The sequence below is a fragment of the Typha angustifolia genome, chromosome 7 (assembly GCF_048772165.1).
Source record: "Typha angustifolia cultivar Huaian chromosome 7, ASM4877216v1, whole genome shotgun sequence".
Taxonomy (NCBI): domain Eukaryota; kingdom Viridiplantae; phylum Streptophyta; class Magnoliopsida; order Poales; family Typhaceae; genus Typha; species Typha angustifolia.
In genome coordinates this window covers 14,768,018-14,786,454 of record NC_133245.1, presented here as the reverse complement: position 1 = coordinate 14,786,454, position 18,437 = coordinate 14,768,018, and the positions used below count along the sequence as shown (strand labels likewise).

The 18,437-nt window shown below is 35.6% G+C and overlaps 3 protein-coding genes across 3 annotated transcripts; all 3 read left to right on the top strand.

Annotated features, from left to right (window-relative positions):
* Positions 1 to 2,691: 2,691 nt before the first annotated feature.
* LOC140764017 (probable ascorbate-specific transmembrane electron transporter 1) lies at positions 2,692 to 5,470 on the top strand. Its single transcript, XM_073102435.1, has 4 exons — positions 2,692 to 2,990; positions 4,070 to 4,115; positions 4,207 to 4,406; positions 4,919 to 5,470. The coding sequence occupies exons 1-4, from the start codon at positions 2,841 to 2,843 to the stop codon at positions 5,225 to 5,227; spliced, it is 705 nt and encodes a 234-aa protein (XP_072958536.1). The 5' UTR covers positions 2,692 to 2,840; the 3' UTR covers positions 5,228 to 5,470.
* A 1,564-nt stretch (positions 5,471 to 7,034) lies between these two features.
* On the top strand, positions 7,035 to 9,727 carry LOC140763470 (probable ascorbate-specific transmembrane electron transporter 1). Its single transcript, XM_073101671.1, has 4 exons — positions 7,035 to 7,344; positions 8,410 to 8,458; positions 8,550 to 8,749; positions 9,260 to 9,727. Exons 1-4 carry the CDS (start codon positions 7,195 to 7,197, stop codon positions 9,566 to 9,568), a joined length of 708 nt encoding a protein of 235 aa, XP_072957772.1. The 5' UTR covers positions 7,035 to 7,194; the 3' UTR covers positions 9,569 to 9,727.
* Positions 9,728 to 14,687: 4,960 nt separating this feature from the next.
* LOC140763749 (remorin-like) lies at positions 14,688 to 17,664 on the top strand. Its single transcript, XM_073102082.1, has 5 exons — positions 14,688 to 15,009; positions 16,329 to 16,379; positions 16,472 to 16,559; positions 16,714 to 16,795; positions 17,181 to 17,664. The coding sequence occupies exons 1-5, from the start codon at positions 14,844 to 14,846 to the stop codon at positions 17,379 to 17,381; spliced, it is 588 nt and encodes a 195-aa protein (XP_072958183.1). The 5' UTR covers positions 14,688 to 14,843; the 3' UTR covers positions 17,382 to 17,664.
* Positions 17,665 to 18,437: the final 773 nt, after the last annotated feature.

Below are 18,437 nucleotides of genomic sequence, written 5' to 3'. Positions count from 1 at the left end.
GCTGATTTTAAAATTACACTCTAAATATGTAGATATAGCTCCTCGGTGAAAAAAAAACAAAACCAAATGTTGCAATATATAATGTTAAAGAGATTGCTGGGAATGAATTTCTATGGGTCATTTTGTTGTCGAACAATACACTCTTAATTGGCGTTAATCTAACAATCTAATAATGGAAAGTTGATCGGAATGAAAATATAAAAATAAAGTTATTTTTCAAGCACAATATAATAATATGCAAGATCGAAAAGAAGCTTAAACTAGCTTGTCTGCTATGATTGAATGCGTTGAATGTACTTTTTTTTTTAATATCTTATGTGTCATTAGGACGACTTTAATGCTTATTTTTCTTGTAGTGTCATTATGCAACTATGCAAGCCATGTTGTTGTCTTAGCAATTACACCCATCTGAAGTCTGAACGAAGCTCAGCCTCAGCATGGTCAATTATCAAAGTTGGTAGTTTGATTAACTTCTGCAGGTAGGTTGGGCCCACTGGTGCTCCAAGGCACGGGAGTCATGAATGCCTCTTCCCAATTCCCATGGATGCACTTCTCCTCCACAAAGTGAGTCTAACCAATAGGATACCCTCCACCTCTTACCTTCTTTTAAGTCGGTAGTTAATAAGCAACCCCCGTTTCAATCTCGGATTCATAAATCTTATTACTAGCTAATAGCTATGCTTTCTTTCGTCTTGCAAGCTAAACCCACCACTAAGTTGGCTTCGCATTTGAGCCCAATGTAAGCATAGCCTACTAGGTCCAAAAGGCCCAATTTGTACTTACTGGACCTTATATGTATGAATCTAAGTCTTCTTAGCTCTAAACTCGATTAGTTAATTTTATTTTTTAGTCTTGAATTTTTTTAAAATAAGTTTAGATACGAAAAAGATAAAAAGATGTTGGCAAATACTTCAATGCATCTTTAAAAATTATAATCTTAATCCAATGACTATAATAGCCAGTTTTCATACCCGGTACCGATTTTCAGTACCCATTTTAAAACCACATTACATAAGAAAAAAAGTATATTAGTTAAGAAGATTTAATTACGTGTGTCTAACTTCCCAATTTTCTTATTATACCCTTAAAGATCTTAACCATTAGATCTTCATCAAACTGATTGATAAAAGGTATGGAAGAAGTGCTCTACACATTTTTTTTTCTTCCGTTAATATTTTTCTCTTCAATATAATTATGCCTTAATTATAGAAGATATCATTTAATATTAAATAATTTTAATTTAATTATTTGGAGATAAACTTCAATTTAAATATAATTCTCTATCTCTATCTATTAAAATTTAATTTAAATCAATCAAAAACTAATGGGAGGTATATGTAAATAATAAAAAATAATCCAAAAAAATAAAATATAATTAAATATTCATCAAGCTAATTATAAAGACATCAATACTCTTATTTTGATACATATACATTAATCTCAATTAATGATATATATGTTTTTTACTTATAAAATATTAAGATAATATAATTGTTAAAAAATAATGTGCAAGATTATATATCTAAAAAAAATTACCTACTAAACCTATATTTTTTTCATTCCTATTATAGCCTTAAAAATTTTAATCGTTAGATCTTTATTAAATTAATTGATAAAAAATTAATTCTATTGAACTAGTTGGAAAAAAGAGGTCACTAAATTTAAAACAAATAAAACCCTAAATCTTAACTTTCCAGAGGAATGCAGCTCTGAAATGGAAGCAGACGAAAGAACGACATTAATTGGAACATCTGTACCAACAACAGGAAGGAGATTAGAAGACTATCTCGAAAGCCGTTTCTCAAATCTATCCACTGTAGATTGCCAATCATGAGAATTTAGAGACGTGGATTTCAGAGGCTATCTGACAGGGAGAGAAGCTAGAGAGCAACCAAGCATATTCGCCCACAGTTGTCCATTTTGCAGGCCCCACCAGTTGGGGATAAACAATATTTATAATAATTAATCTCGAGTCTAAAAAGATTTATAATTTCTAAAGGTAGGGATATCATGTAACACCCCCAAGAATAAAAGTAAATATAGTAACATTAATTAAAAGTAAATTCTAACCAATACCTATTATTATTATTATTATTATCTTTATTATTATTATTATTATTATTTAAGTACCTACTTATCTTAAGTACCACTAGAACAACGTGTCAGGTGCATCGCTACTCACTATTCCCACATACCTCCCAGTCCCAAGTATCCTTCTGACGCCATTGCCGACTCCAATAGGACTCATGATTCACACCCCTCTCTTGGATATTTATTATGTACGTACCCTGTTTGATATATATAGTTATATTATATTGAGAAAATTATTGATAACACCCCCATTTTGTCTTGGTATAGATTAAAATCATTTTTTTTATTATTTCATAAACAAAACCTTATATTTGCTAGAGAAAAACATAAGCCACACTTTATCATTCGATAGATGGATATAATCTGGCCTCCTAACGTCATATTAATTTAATTTATATAACCAAACTAAGACTTAATTATTATAATCTACCCTATTTTTCTTTACTATTTTCAGTTTCGTCCTTGAAGGTACGAAATAAAAAAAATTCACTGTATCTAGCTACATGCATCCTCGCCGGTAGGCGGTAGTCCATCAAATGCCACGCGACTGAAGACCATTGGCGAGAGAGGTAAGTGCGCCCCGCCATATTACGGCTGACGTGCTAATCTCCCCCTCCCCCCTTCCCCCACAGCGTTAGATATTCGTTTGTTTAGTGTCGGACCGGGGGTCTCGTTCTTCGTATTCGAGAGCGAGAGGAAAGGAGAGAGAGGAAAGGAGAGAGGAAAGGAGAAGGGAAGAAGAGACGGAGATGGGTGTCTTCATCCGAGTAAAGGCAGCGCCTTTCACGTACGCGTCGCACGTGCTGGCCGTGGCGGCGGCCGTGATGGTGCTCGTTTGGTGCATCCACTTCCGCGGTGGCCTCGCCTTCGAATCCACCAATAAAAATCTCATTTTTAATGTACTTCCTCCATCTTCTTCCTCTGTTTCATTGATTTCCTGCGGTTTTAGTTTTTGGGTTTGTTGTTGCTTTAGAATTGAATGCTTAATTAGGTTCAAGATGTGCCTCTCCGTTGTCTGATATTATCTCTATGGAAACTGGAGAGAACATGAAGTAGTACCAGTTGTTCATCTTTTTTATCTTTAAACTTTCCTATCATGATCTTTATATTTGGGTTGTCGTTTCCTCTTTGTTTCTATATGTATCGGTCATTCGGTTGGTTGCTAATTGGTACTATTCCTTCAAAGTTGTTGTGTTTTACGTGGTAGAATTTCCTTTCCTTTCGATTCCCTTTTAGCTACGCTGTATATTTGGGATATTATTTTAATAAGGGAATAATACTCTGAACTCATCTTAATTAACAGAGTTTGTTTTTTTTTTTTGCTGAGATCATCACGAGATGCTGACGAAATTATAACAACTTCGTTGGTTTTTGAAAGTAGTGATTGTGACCCTTAATTAAGTAGAAATTAATTTACTGTGTGGTTGATTTATGAACACCCTTCATCTACACTCTAATTGATTGCAGTGACCCACCTGGTAGTCGGGAATTGGTTGTCTTGATCTATTGTTTCTTTGGTTGGTGATTTCATTGCATAGAAATGATAAAGTAGGATAATCCTCTTGCTGTATCAAGTTGTTAATGTTAACGCTCATCTGAAAAAAAAAAGAAAGAAAAGAAAAGAAAAGAACAACACCTTTGACTTGTGCTGTGCTGGTTGTCTGGTGGAGTCATTGTTGCTTAAGCACGACTTCCCTTACCTTTTAGTTTCTAATTTAATTTTTGCATTGTTGCCGTCTGTTCAATTATTTCTGTCATTAAGCCAATGATGCACATTAAGTCCCAATATGACTTCACTTGCACTTGCAACTATTCCACAAATTATGGGCATTCTCTCAATCTTTTCTTGAAATCTGGATAGTGGTAAAAATTAATTATTCTTTCTTTATTTCATCATAAATACATCGAGATTTTAATTAATTCACAGAGATCTGTTTCTTCAGGATCCATTAATATTTAATTATGCTGGTGTTTGCAGGTCCATCCTGTTATGCTGATAGGCTTTATTATAATTGGGAGTGAAGGTAAGAATGTGGAAAATGCACTAGGTTAAGCTTGTTATTGAGTAATAAGGGTCTGTTCAAGAGTTGAAGAAACTACTTTTTTTACTCACAGCTATAATGAGTTATAAGGCACTACCTTGGAGTCACGACGTAAATAAGCTGGTACATTTGGTTCGGCATGCTGTTGCTCTTATTCTTGGTGCTGTTGGAATCTACTGTGCCTTCAAGTTTCACAATGAAAGTGGCATAGCCAATCTGTACAGCCTTCATTCCTGGCTTGGAATTGGTACAATTTGTTTATATGGTATTCAGGTATATAACTATTATAACGCATTCTGAATTTCAAGCATTCCTTCAGTATACCAATTTGGTTTCACATGACACATATATCCTGTAAACTTCACATACAATATATTTCTATGGATAGTAAAATTACCTATGATATTGTCCGTCAGGGAAGTTAAAAACAAGGAGATTGCGGTATTTAGTCACCATGCTCTTTAATAGGAAAGAAGGTACAGATGATCTTGATGGAAATTCAGAAAAGATGAAACATACTTTTAGCAACATAATGATAACATAGAAAAGATAGCATGTAAATGGAGAGATTATCGAAAAGATGTTTGTTACAATGACAAAAAATTGAGAATTGTAATTGGGAAACAGATATCTACACCTAAGTTGTAAAAGCTATGACAATCATAAGCGAGATCCTTTTATTTTATTCCCACTCATAGAACACTATTAGACGAACTGGAACTTACTCTTGTATCAGTATTTTTACCAATCTATCTAACACCTTCTCTCTTTTTTTCCTATTTCAGTGGATATTTGGGTTCGTCACCTTCTTTTTTCCTGGCGCTGCACAAACCATCAGACGGGATGCTCTTCCATGGCATGTTTTATTTGGGCTCTTTGTCTACATATTAGCCTTGGCTACTGCAGAACTAGGACTTCTGGAGAAACTCACATTCCTCGAGAACTCAGGCCTCGACAAATATGGTTCAGAAGCCTTCTTGGTAAATTTTACAGCCCTTGTGGTAGTATTGTTTGGAGCTTCAGTTGTCATATCTGCTATAGCTCCTACCCACATTGAAGATCATCCTGACTATACTGCGATATCAGAGAACTAATAGACACTCTTGAACATCCTCTTTCCAGCTTTTGTCAGTTACTACTATTGTGGACTCTTAACTTTTATGTTATTGCTGTGTGGTGATTTATCTTCATTACAAAGAAAGAGATGGATATGTATTAATGTCTTATGTTGCTATATGTTTGAAGTATCTTTTTAATTTTTCAAAACTGTCCTAAGTTGATCTTGGCAGTTGCAGCAAGTCACTGCAAAGTGAGTAAAATGTACTCTCTTTCTAGCATCCAATTCCCTTCGATTTTTATCAGAGTAATACAGAAAACAGACGTCTAACTTTCTGCTGAAATCATTACTGCACCAGAGCATCATAACATTGCAAATCAAGAATGCCTTGCTACTTGCCACAGTTTTAATTGAAGGTGAGTTGGTACTGGTCTCATTGATTTCTTATACGGGGATGAGATCGAGCAAAAGTCTAGAGTTATGATCTGAATCATGAAGAATATCAGAGGAGTTAATTATAGACAGTGGAGGTTATTAAGCTGATCTACAGCTTGAGACGAGGTACATATTGGCAGGTGAGGCAATTGTGTGTGTGTGTGCAAAAAGGAATAACATTATAACCTCATCCCTCGACTAAGCTGGCACTAACTGAGCGCTCTAGTTAAGGGCTAGGCGGAGTGGAGAGGGGGCAGTGATGCCAACTGGCTTGGCGAGAGACTTATTACTAGAGCATTATTTTATCTCCTCTGTTCTTATTTTACTCGAATATGTATTTTGATACTTATGTTAATTATTGTTCAGTCTTATTTACAGCTAAGTATGAGACTTGTTTTTAGGGCTCTTCTTTTCATGTTTATGAATCTCTAGTAATTAGACAAATGTTTTGCCAGACAAAGATAAGCGTTGATTACTGCCACAAATTAAATTTTAGTAGACCTAGAAAATTGGGATAAAATAATTGGTAGAGCTCGATAACTGCAGGATTAGGGAATTCTTGATCTAGTATTAGATGCAATGATGTTGAACCGAAAAATTATATATGGATATAATAGAGACACGATACTGATACCGACTCGTGAGATTCTAACAATGATTGGATCTAGTGTTACACTATACTCACTCAGAGATAAAAACATCGATTAAATCCGGGGTTTTACAAGATGACACGTTATTAGGACATAAGTTAGCACCTACTTATCTTTATTATAGTTATTATTATTATTATTATTTTAAGTACCTACTTATCTTAAATACCACTAGAACAACGTGTCACGTGCATCGCTACTCACTATTCCCACATACCTCCCAGTCCCAAGTATCCTTCTGACGTCATTGCTGACTCCAATAGGACTCATGATTCACACCCCTCTCTTGGATATTTATTATGTACCTACCCTGTTTGATATATATAGTTATATTATATTGAGAAAATTATTGATAACACCCCCATTTTGTCTTGGTATAGATTAAAATCATTTTTTTATTATTTCATAAACAAAACCTTATATTTGTTAGAGAAAAACATAAGCCACACTTTATCATTCGATAGATGGATATAATCTGGCCTCCTAACGTCATATTAATTTAATTTATATAACCAAACTAAGACTTAATTATTATGATCTACCCTATTTTTCTTTACCATTTTCAGTTTCGTCCTTGAAGGTGCGAAATAAAAAAATAATTCACTGTATCTAGCTACATGCATCCTCGCCGGTACCTGGTAGTCCATCAAATGCCACGCGACTGAAGACCATTGGCGAGAGAGGTAAGTGGGCCCCGCCATATTACGGCTGACGTGCTAATCCCTCCCCCTTCCCCACAGCGTTGGAGATCGCACGTTCACACGGTCGGGTGAAGATCTTCCCGGTTTGCCCTTATCGGGAGTCTTCGGATCTTTTATTCTTCTCGGGTCTCGTTCTTCGTATTCGAGAGCGAGAGGAAAGGAGAGAGAGGAGAAAACCCTAGCGGAGAGAGAAAAGGAGAAGGGAAGAAGAGACGGAGATGGGTGTCTTCATCCGGGTAAAGGCAGCGCCTTTCACGTACGCGTCGCACGTGCTGGCCGTGGCGGCGGCCGTGATGGTGCTCGTTTGGTGCATCCACTTCCGCGGTGGCCTCGCCTTCGAATCCACCAATAAAAATCTCATTTTTAATGTACTCCTCCATCTTCTTCCTCTGTTTCATTGATTTCCTGCGGTTTTAGTTTTTGGGTTTGTTGTTGCTTTAGAATTGAATGCTTATTTAGGTTCAAGATGTGTCTCTCCGTTGTCTGATATTATCTCTATGGAAACTCGAGAGAACATGAAGTAGTACCAGTTGTTCATCTTTTTTATCTTTAAACTTTCCTATCATGATCTTTATATTTGGGTTGTCGTTTCCTCTTTGTTTCTATATGTATCGGTCATTCGGTTGGTTGCTAATTGGTACTATTCCTTCAAAGTTGTTGTGTTTACGTGGTAGAATTTCCTTTCCTTTCGATTCGCTTTTAGCTTCGCTGTATATTTGGGATATTATTTTAATAAGGGAATAATACTCTGAACTCCTCTTAATTAACAGAGTTTGTTTTCTTTACTGAGATCATCACGAGATGCTGACGAAATTATAACAACTTCGTTGGTTTTTGAAAGTAGTGATTGTGACCCTTAATTAAGTAGAAATTAATTTACTGTGTGGTTGATTTATGAACACTCTTCATCTACACTCTAATTGATTGCAGTGACCCACCTGGTAGTCGGGAATTGGTTGTCTTGATCTATTGTTTCTTTGGTTGGTGATTTCATTGCATAGAAATGATAAAGTAGGATAATCCTCTTGCTGCATCAAGTTGTTAATGTTAACGCTCATCTGAAAAAAGAAAAGAAAAGAAAAGAACAACACCTTTGACTTGTGCTGTGCTGGTTGTCTGGTGGAGTCATTGTTGCTTAAGCACGACTTCCCTTACCTTTTAGTTTCTAATTTAATTTTTGCATTGTTGCCGTCTGTTCAATTATTTCTGTCATTAAGCCAATGATGCACATTAAGTCCCAATATGACTTCACTTGCACTTGCAACTATTCCACAAATTATGGGCATTCTCTCAATCTTTTCTTGAAATCTGGATAGTGGTAAAAATTAATTGTTCTTTCTTTATTTCATCATAATTACATCGAGATTTTAATTAATTCACAGAGATCTGTTTCTTCAGGATCTATTAATATACAATTATGCTGGTGTTTGCAGGTTCATCCTGTTCTTATGCTGATAGGCTTTATAATACTTGGGAGTGAAGGTAAGAATGTGGAAAATGCACTAGGTTAAGCTTGTTATTGAGTAATAAGGGTCTGTTCACGAGTTGAAGAAACTACTTGTTTTACTCACAGCTATAATGAGTTATAAGACACTACCTTGGAGTCATGACGTAAATAAGCTGGTACATTTGGTTCTGCATGCTATTGCTCTTATTCTTGGTGCTGTTGGAATCTACTGTGCCTTCAAGTTTCACAATGAAAGTGGCATAGCCAATCTGTACAGCCTTCATTCCTGGCTTGGAATTGGTACAATTTGTTTATATGGTATTCAGGTATATAACTATTATAACGCATTCTGAATTTCAAGTATTCCTTCAGTATACCAATTTGGTTTCACATGACACATATATCCTGTAAACTTCACATACAATATATTTCTATGGATAGTAAAATTACCTATGATATTGTCCGTCAGGGAAGTTAAAAACAAGGAGATTGCGGTATTTAGTCACCATGCTCTTTAATAGGAAAGAAGGTACAGATGATCTTGATGGAAATTCAGAAAAGATGAAACATATTTTTAGCAACATAATGATAACATAGAAAAGATAGCATGTAAATGGAGAGATCATCGAAAAGATGTTTGTTACAATGACAAAAAATTGAGAATTGTAATTGGGAAACAGAGATATCTAGGCCTAAGTTGTAAAAGCTATGGCAATCATAAGCGAGCTCCTTTTGTTTTATTCCCACTCATAGAACACTATTAGATGAACTGGAACTTACTCTTGTATCAGTATTTTTACCAATCTATCTAACACCTTTATTTTTTCCTATTTCAGTGGATATTTGGGTTTGTCACCTTCTTTTTTCCTGGCGCTGCACAAACCATCAGACGGGATGCTCTTCCATGGCATGTTTTATTTGGGCTCTTTGTCTACATATTAGCCTTGGCTACTGCAGAACTAGGACTTCTGGAGAAACTCACATTCCTCGAGAACTCAGGCCTCGACAAATATGGTTCAGAAGCCTTCTTGGTAAATTTTACAGCCCTCGTGGTAGTATTGTTTGGAGCTTCAGTTGTCATATCTGCTATAGCTCCTGCCCACATTGAAGATCATCCTGACTATACTGCGATATCAGAGAACTAATAGACACTCTTGAACATCCTCTTTCCAGCTTTTGTCAGTTACTACTATTGTGGACTCTTACTTTTATGTTATTGCTATACAAGGGTTATTGCTGTATGATGATTTATCTTCATTACAAAGAAAGAGATGGATATGCATTAATGTCTTATGTTGCTATAAGTTTGAAGTGTCCTTTTAATTTTTCAAAACTGTCCTAAGTTGATCTTGGCAGTTGCAGCAAGTCACTGCAAAGTGAGTAAAATGTACTCTCTTTCTAGCATCCATTTTCCTTCGATTTTTATCAGAGTAATACAGAAAACAGACGTCTAACTTTCTGCTGAAATCATTACTGCACCAGAGCATCATAACATTGCAAATCAAGAATGCCTTGCTACTTGCCACAGTTTTAATTGAAGGTGAGTTGGTACTGGTCTCATTGATTTCTTATACGGGGATGAGATCGAGCAAAAGTCTAGAGTTATGATCTGAATCATGAAGAACATCAGAGGAGTTAATTATAGACAGTGGAGGTTATTAAGCTGATCTACAGCTTGAGACGAGGTACATATTGGCAGGTGAGGCAATTGTGTGTGTGCAAAAAGGAATAACATTATAACCTCATCCCTCGACTAAGCTGGCACTAACTGAGCCCTCTAGTTAAGGGCTAGGCGGAGAGGAGAGGGGGCAGTGGTGCCAACTGGCCTGGCGAGAGACTCGTTACTAAGCATTATTTTATCTCCTCTGTTTTTATTATACTTGAATATTTATTTTGATGCCTATGTTAATTACTGTTCAGTCTGTATTTACAGCTAAGTATGAGACTTATTTTTAGGGCTCTTGTTCTATCTCTCCTTTTCATGTTTTGTATCAAATTTTAATCGATTAATTAAAATAAATAATATGATCCATCTACGTAACAAGTAATAACATTCAAATGATAAAATTATAATAAAAAAATTAATTTAATCCTTCTATAATTAGGTTTAAATTTATTTTACCTTCTATTATTTTATTTGTGTCACTTTGCCCACTATATGGTTATTATAATCAAACTAAAATTGATAAAAGAATTAATATGGTAATAGAATTAATTTTAATTTAAAGATAAAAAAGAAATTATTTATTTTATGCCAATTACTAATTTCTAAAAATACAAACACTAAAGTAAATATCTTTCTCTAACCATATCCAAATATCTTGACATTGATAGCAATAGTCTAATTAAAAAGCAAGCTAAAGTGTAAGTGGAATCTGTCACATTGCTTTATACTACTATGATTTTGGCAATGATATTAATAAAGAAAGTCTGAGTGCTTGTGCTAATGATCTCCCAAAGCTTTTGACATATTTTACTTTGATTCTTTTCAATTTTCTTGAGCTCTGATAGGAACCAACATAAATAATCCTAGTAGGTTTTTTGAGACTATACCTAATAATAAATTAAAGTTTTTGAATTGAGTTGGCTATATCTCTAACACAATAGGCAGTAGTACTATTCCAGAAAGAAAAAGAAGAAAAAAAAGGCCAGTGTTTGTTGAACTACTTCTTCATCATTTGTCCTGAGATTGAAACAAGGTGGTGGAGGAATCGTGAAGTAAGAAAAGTTGAGCATATCTTTGAATAAAAGAATAAGAGAGCCTGCCTATTTGAGACTGAAAGATAGAGCTGGATGATGGGCATCTCTACAGTGTACACCAACCAAGAAAAGACAGGTAAAAAGACGAGGGTGGCCCCAGATTGACAAAGGGAGAGAGATTTAATCTTCCAAGAGAATTCATCAATGGATGAGGGGGATGGAGATGGCAACGACTACCAGAAACCAAAGGAGGAGGCGTGGAGGAGATAATTCATATCGGAGAGGACGACGAATAGGTAGGTTGGCTGCCGACATAGATCGCTTTCAGGCTTAATATTTTTGCGAATCTAATGCCCCAATTGCTAGGTCCCAGATAACACAATTGTCTGTCCTCCATTGGGTTATTACTTTCTTTTTTGGTTCGACCTCCAACGATACTGATTAAAGTTTGGACGACAAATCTAATTGATCTGAATTTTAAATCTTATTATCCTAATAAATTAACTTGCATAGGGCGTCAAGGGCGAGCTTTAGAAATGCTTCTTCTTTTTTTTTTCTCCACCAATTTAATAAATTAGTGGGGATCGGGTTATAATAAATTTATCTTAACGAAGTAGGAGGGCAATCTGATTGGATTAGTAAGATTTGGTTCGGATCCATCCACCAACACGTCTCATTTATTAAATGGGTCAAAATTTTAAAACACAAATACTAACTATTTATTATTTATCAAATGTGGGGTTGTCAAGTGGCAAAATTTATTTATTTAATAATAAATGAGTTTAATTTTTGGATTATAAACAAATTTTTTATATTCTAAATGAGTTAGTTAGATATAAATGCGTTAAGCTAGTAAATATAAATTCAATTAATTTATAATCAGGTTAGGTAGATTAAAATGTCGAGGGATTGGATCAGGTGGAGTCAACTCTTTGCCACCCTATAATGAGTCACTAATGTTCGACTCCCTTTGCACAAATGAAGTCAAACCTGCACACCCTTTATAGACTTTTGTGAGAGAATAAAGATCACAAAGGAGAGGAAGTTTTGATCTAGAATTTAGCAGAAGATTTATAGAAGGATGAGTCTTGTGAAGATGCCTTCTACCCTTCTTACAAAGGTAAGTGCATATTTCATAAAATAGGTGCCTGAAATGGTTGGTGCCTTCACTCATAAATTTATTTATTTGAATAACCAGTCCAAATAGTTTTCTTTTCATATCATCAAATTTTAGCAGTCAGTTAATCTAAATTACTCAACTATCTTACTATCTTCTTTGCAAGAACATATCCAACCAACCATCTTGATCATCTGATCAACTGATTTAAGAAGAGTAAACAACCCCGTTTTCTTCTTACTCATTGTCGTTGTCGCCTCCCCTCCTCTCCTCTCTAGGAAGCTTTCCACCTTCTATCAGGAGGTTTTTCGCCTATTGATCTATTTTTTTGTCTCCTTCTTCTCTCCCTTATCCTCACCTTATCATTGTCTTTTATTTATTTATTTTATAGGGCTATGTCTTTATCTATCTAATATCATTAGAGCCAGAAGTAAAGTTTAGATATGCGCCGGTGAATTCTCTAGGATTATAGTTTGTGTTATTATATATTTATGCTTTATGATTTGTTATCTTATTTTTATCATAATACTTATTTTCAATCATAATCAAGTTTGTGTAAGACTTATTTTTATTATAGTATTATTTTATGTTGTAATCAAGTATAAAACTTAGTATTAAAAAATTATTATTCTACTCTCGCTCTCATGGTGTGATCAATCTTTGAAATGGATTGAAGGAAACTTTGCGGACTCTCTCTACAAAAATAATTAAATAACATCGAGGAGGTCAACATCTTCTCTCGGTTATTAGTTATCGAAACACTCTAATTAATTATTATCAGAACCGAGCTGAACATTTGCCCGACCAGGAGTCAAGTTACTGGGTCATTGGTTCAACTAGTGGTTCACTCAATCGGATTGCTGATTTTTTAAAAAAATTAAAAAATATATAAATATATATGAATAATTTTAAAAATAAATAAATATTTATAAAAATAGTATAATTCTATATATATCCCTCAAAATAAATATTATTTATATAGATATCCTCATATTTATTTTCAAAAAAAATTGTATTTAAAAAAAATATATGTAAATATTAATTTTAGATAGGCGTACAAGTAAATACGGGCCTTGAACGTATACGTGGAAAAAAAAAAGTAATTTGAAAACAATAGATATATTGTAAACTAAATAATTTTAAAATTTTAGGACTAAAATACCATTAAGATATATAATAGAACAATTAAATATAAAAAATAATTATATAATTTTGTAAAATTAATTGACTCTGCCGACTTGCCAAAAACCCGTTGGGTTGCATTGTTCATCGGTTTAACAATTGGGTCAGTTAGTTTTTACCAAACCAATTACTTATTCAGTCTAAGAATAAAACTCGTCTGATCCAATTCAGATAACTGTTCGGAAGCAGAGCAACACACTAAGAAACAAATAAAATAACATAAAATATGCAATACTAAATATTTAAAAACAAATTCAAACGCCATTTAAAACACTTGATTCATATCAAATTATTTATATTTTCCCTTAAAAAAAATAAAAATTTGGCACACGCAACCTCTCCACGCCCGGAATGCGACTTCTAACGGTCACCCGCGAACCTTACAGCGGTGAAATATAAATATAAATATAAATATGAGCTGTCTCTGTCCGTCCATAGACGTCGACCGTGCGACCCCACATGAGCGACCATGTTGTGCGTCCACACACCGCGTAGGACTCTATGCCTCACTCACCGCCCCACATTCATAAGCCTTTTTTTGTACCACACTACACACTTCACCACCCTCGACGCGAATCCTATGTGCGTTTTGGCGGAGGAGCAGCAAAACCCGGGATTCACATTAAACTCATGAAATAGTGACGGTGACTCATAAATATATCACATTCTCTCCTACCATATTATACAGGTGGCCTGGCAGTTAGCCACGCGGATATCTACGATACCAGCGTCCTTTCCGTCTGAATCCCTTCTCATCACTTAGGTTTAACGATTCTAATTGAAAGTTAATTATTAGAATAAAGAGAGATTATAAGATCAACTCTAGTTGAGTTGTAAAGAGTATCGCATGCACAATGTATGCCTCTGATCTCGGGCAAAGTAGGCAGCAAGACACTCATCGAGGGGCCCCACGTATCCTCATTTTGTGCCAGCGGATGGGTTACCCAATTAGATTTTTTTGGGGGGGGTCCTTTTTTTATGTGTGTGTGTGTGTGTGTGTGTGTGTGTGTGTGTGTGTGTGTGTGTGTGTGTGTGTGTGTATGTGTGGGTGTGGATGCCGACTACCAAGTAGAGTATTAACAACACTGATTCGCTGGCCGCGTATGAGCGCATTGTGACATCCAGCGATTGGGTGGTCCAGATTTTTTTGGGATCCTCCGACAAAACGGTGGCCCAAAGGAGAAGCTTAATGACAGCTATGAACTCTGTAAATTTTCAGTTAAACCTACCATTAATATTTGTTCTCGTTCCAGTAACGCTTCAGGATACGGTAAAGTTTTTTGTTTGCTCTGTACCTTTATTTAGCTGAGAGCTGGAGTTCTACCTCGCTGTACTGTGTTGCTAAATTTGGCAGAATCCGGAGTAGAGAGAGAGAGAGAGAGAGAGAGAGAGAGAGAAGAGAGGTTGGTGAGAGGAGAGAGATGAGCGGGGAGGAGACTAAGAAGGTGGAGGAGTCGACGGAGGCTGCTCCGGTTGGGACGCCGACGCCGGAGCCCGCGAAGGATGTAGCAGAGGAGAAGGAGGTGATCCCGCCTCCCCCGCCGGAGGAGAAGCCCGACGATTCCAAGGCTCTTGCCATCGTCGAGAGTGAGCTTCTTCTGCTTCTTCTCTCTCTCTCTCTCTCTCTCTCTCTCTCTCTCTCTCTCTCTCTCTCTGTTTGTTTTAATTCTCTCTAATTTTCTCCAATTAATTCTCAAAACTTACATAAATTCTTGGGTTCCCTTTTTTTCTTATCGGAATTTTGGAAATAAAAAGTTCTTAAATCATGGTAGGACTCTGGGTATATTAAAGGTGTTATTTTGGAATTTAGAAAGTTGAAGCACTTGTTGTGCAGAATTCATGATAACAACAGCTTCTAATGGAAAATAATTGCGTTTAAACGGTTTTAATTATGAAGCTAATAGCTCGACTGGTATTTTAGATTGATAAAACGGGCGAAGAAGAAGAAGAAGAAGAAAAGTAATCAAGACTTAATTTGTTTCAAAAGTTTGCTCTTCTGCAGTATTCCTTTGTACTTTTATGCCAGAAGTTGGAAGATTGTGTCAGATGAAGAATCACTTGGAAGTTCACAACCTATTAAAAAGGAATTCTGGAATCAAGAAAGTTAATACTTGTTCAGCAACTGGAGTTGTGACACCTGTTGCTGATAAAATTGTAGCCTTTTCAGTTCTTCAAAAGTTGAAAATCTTGTAACGTTTTATGGGGTTGCCTTTGGTAGTCCTTCATACTTAGAATACGATGAGTCAGGTGAAGAAATTTTAGGTCAATTTATCCATACTTCAAACAGAGAAGTTGTAACACCTGGAAAAATACTAGATATGATCATTTATTCTATGCATGGTCTATTTATATTGGGCATATTAATGTTCAGGTTGAAAAGTGTCTCCTGAATTGGATCATCTATTGAGCTAGTTTAAGGCAGGGTTGTTGCAGATTGAAGTAATATCTATGTGTATAATCTTACAACTTTGTTTGGCTGTATGTTCACTCATTAATTACTCTAAATTTAATAATAGCAATTCCGGATAGGATGCTTTTGTCTTGACAGATCGATATTAAAAAAGTTGGTCCAGTATATAGCACTTTAATTTGAAGTTGATTGGCTTTGTGGTTTTACTTCACTATAATGTTGCATTTAGCACTAAGCAGGTAACAGGTTTAACTTCACTACAAGCTAAGTATTCTTAGTTGTAACTGTGTGGTTGCAATAATTTTTCTGACTTTGGTTGTTCTAATAGATTACTAATTATATAGTATTAGATATTGGAGACCAAATCGGTGAATATATATATGCTCGTCTGTCTTTATTCTGTGAATAGAAACAATACTTTCATGCAGCCACCACTAGTTTGCTATTATTAATTATTTATTTATCTCTTTTCTTTATGTCTTCTTCTTGTAACCAGAGGTTCCAGATCCTCCCACTGAGAAAAGCTCAGGAGGTTCAATTGACAGAGGTGATTGTTCATATAGTTCATTTGATATTAGTTTCAGATGATATCTGCTGACAAGCAATGGAAATGAAAATAACGTGAACCTCTATTTCCAGATATTGTTCTTGCGAGGGTGGAGACGGAGAAAAAGATGTCTTTGATCAAGGCCTGGGAGGAAAATGAAAAAACTAAAGCTGACAATAAGTAAGATATCTATGCTGACCATTTCAGATGGTTGTATGTCTTTTGTTACCCTAGCTTATCTGATATTTGGGACTTATGGTGTCTATACTATTTGTGAATATTGAGGATATTACCATGTGGGCTGTTAATTTTTTTCCTTGATGATGTTGTGCAGGGCTACAAAGAAGATATCAGGTATCGTTTCGTGGGAGAATACAAAGAAGGCAGCTATTGAAGCTCAACTGAAAAAGAAGGAGGTAAATTGTTCCTCATATGCTTATTTTATTTCAGCAAATACTTTGTAAACTTCTAGTTGCATCCACCCGAATTATGAAATACTCACAAAGGTAGAGCACGAAAACTGAAGATGGACAGGACTGAAATAGAGAACTTAGAATCTCTGCCAAGCCAGATTAACAGCCAATCAGTTCATTAAAGAATGACTGAATAAATTGCCTCTCTGTCAATAGATATTCTAGCATGTGTAGAGAATACTGGGTTGCAAGTGTAGGGAGGAAATTAATAGATTGTTTGTGTGAGAGCTCATTCCGAGGGCCACATGTGTAACTAGCATATTCATCATCGCATCACTTCAAAAATAAAAAAGAGTTTTACTAATACAATGCTTGGACATGTGATCAGGAAGAATTAGAAAAGAAGAAGGCAGAATATGCTGAAAAGATGAAGAACAAAGCAGCCAATGTTCACAAGGAAGCTGAAGAGAAGAGAGCAATGGTTGAGGCCAGACGTGGTGAAGAAGTTCTGAAGGCCGAGGAGATGGCTGCAAAATATCGTGCCACTGGCCTTACTCCAAAGAAGCTTCTTGGGTGCTTTGGGGCCTAATATGTGAAGTAAAGCAGGAAACAAGGTGCTGCTATCCAACTCTTATATCTGTTTGTTTCTTCACCTAAGCTATTATTTGTGGGTGTGATTAGTTGTTGTAGCTACTCCTTTAGTGGGAAATCAATGTCTTTGGTGTGTAAAGTCTGATGTTCTTGTATATATAAGTGAATGTTACAAGAACAGGAGTTTGATTATGTACATCTCTATTGTTTTAGATTGTTACATGACATTCTTATATGTACTTGGGAAGAAAATGAATGGTTTACTACTGGTGTTCCCTTTACATACTTGGACGATATATATGGATTATCCTATAGAAGTAACCGTTTTGATTTATATTGCCGACGGATTAAGAAAGATTCATTGGTCTTCAACAAAATCTGATACTGTTACATCTCTCACAAGAAAGGCGAAACATACGGATGGCATCATCAACTACTAGATTGCTTTCCTCTGCAGTATTCAGCTTTAATGCACGACTTACATCAATCAATTGCTGAGTTGTTACAAGATTTCGTTTGTAAACTGCACTAATTCATACGTGCAGGTAGCCCCCCAAGTAATTACTTAATCAAGCAGATTGTTTCTCATATAGACGCATTAGAAATCCATTCCTCTGTCGTGTTATCAAGCCTCCTTTATTAAAGAATCTAATTACCAGCAGCCAATTGAAACCAACCTTATCAGAGAAGAGAATAACAGAGCTTTCTGATAAAGAGGACAGAGATAAGTAAAATTGAGGTCCTATGACATCTTTATATCGTTTCCAAAGGATACGTGGTGCATTAGGAAGGTAAAGATATTATAATGCTTGTATTAAAATATAATAAGATATGCATCCCTTGAAAGGTGGAAACTTCTTTGTTCAATTGCTGAAATCGGATCATTCATGGGAGGATCTCTCTGTCCTTTTCCAGAGCAATTCTTAGTAATGGCATGGTGGAGTTTGCTCACGTTACAGAAAAGTTCTATGAGATTTGCAGAACAATGAAAACGTAGGGTCCAAATGGAAGATGAGAAAAATACTGCGGAAAATAAAGAAAAATGGAAGGAAAT

Bases quoted from the DNA above. Each gene is read 5' to 3' on its own strand.
- LOC140764017 (XM_073102435.1), top strand. From the start codon at position 2,841: ATGGGTGTCTTCATCCGAGTAAAGGCAGCGCCTTTCACGTACGCGTCG. The intron at 2,991-4,069 runs GTACTTCCTCCA...TGGTGTTTGCAG, and splicing joins ATAAAAATCTCATTTTTAAT to GTCCATCCTGTTATGCTGAT. The intron at 4,116-4,206 runs GTAAGAATGTGG...TTTTACTCACAG, and splicing joins TATTATAATTGGGAGTGAAG to CTATAATGAGTTATAAGGCA.
- LOC140763749 (XM_073102082.1), top strand. From the start codon at position 14,844: ATGAGCGGGGAGGAGACTAAGAAGGTGGAGGAGTCGACGGAGGCTGCT. The intron at 15,010-16,328 runs GTGAGCTTCTTC...TCTTGTAACCAG, and splicing joins GGCTCTTGCCATCGTCGAGA to AGGTTCCAGATCCTCCCACT. The intron at 16,796-17,180 runs GTAAATTGTTCC...ACATGTGATCAG, and splicing joins CTCAACTGAAAAAGAAGGAG to GAAGAATTAGAAAAGAAGAA.
- LOC140763470 (XM_073101671.1), top strand. From the start codon at position 7,195: ATGGGTGTCTTCATCCGGGTAAAGGCAGCGCCTTTCACGTACGCGTCG. The intron at 7,345-8,409 runs GTACTCCTCCAT...TGGTGTTTGCAG, and splicing joins ATAAAAATCTCATTTTTAAT to GTTCATCCTGTTCTTATGCT. The intron at 8,750-9,259 runs GTATATAACTAT...TTCCTATTTCAG, and splicing joins TTTGTTTATATGGTATTCAG to TGGATATTTGGGTTTGTCAC.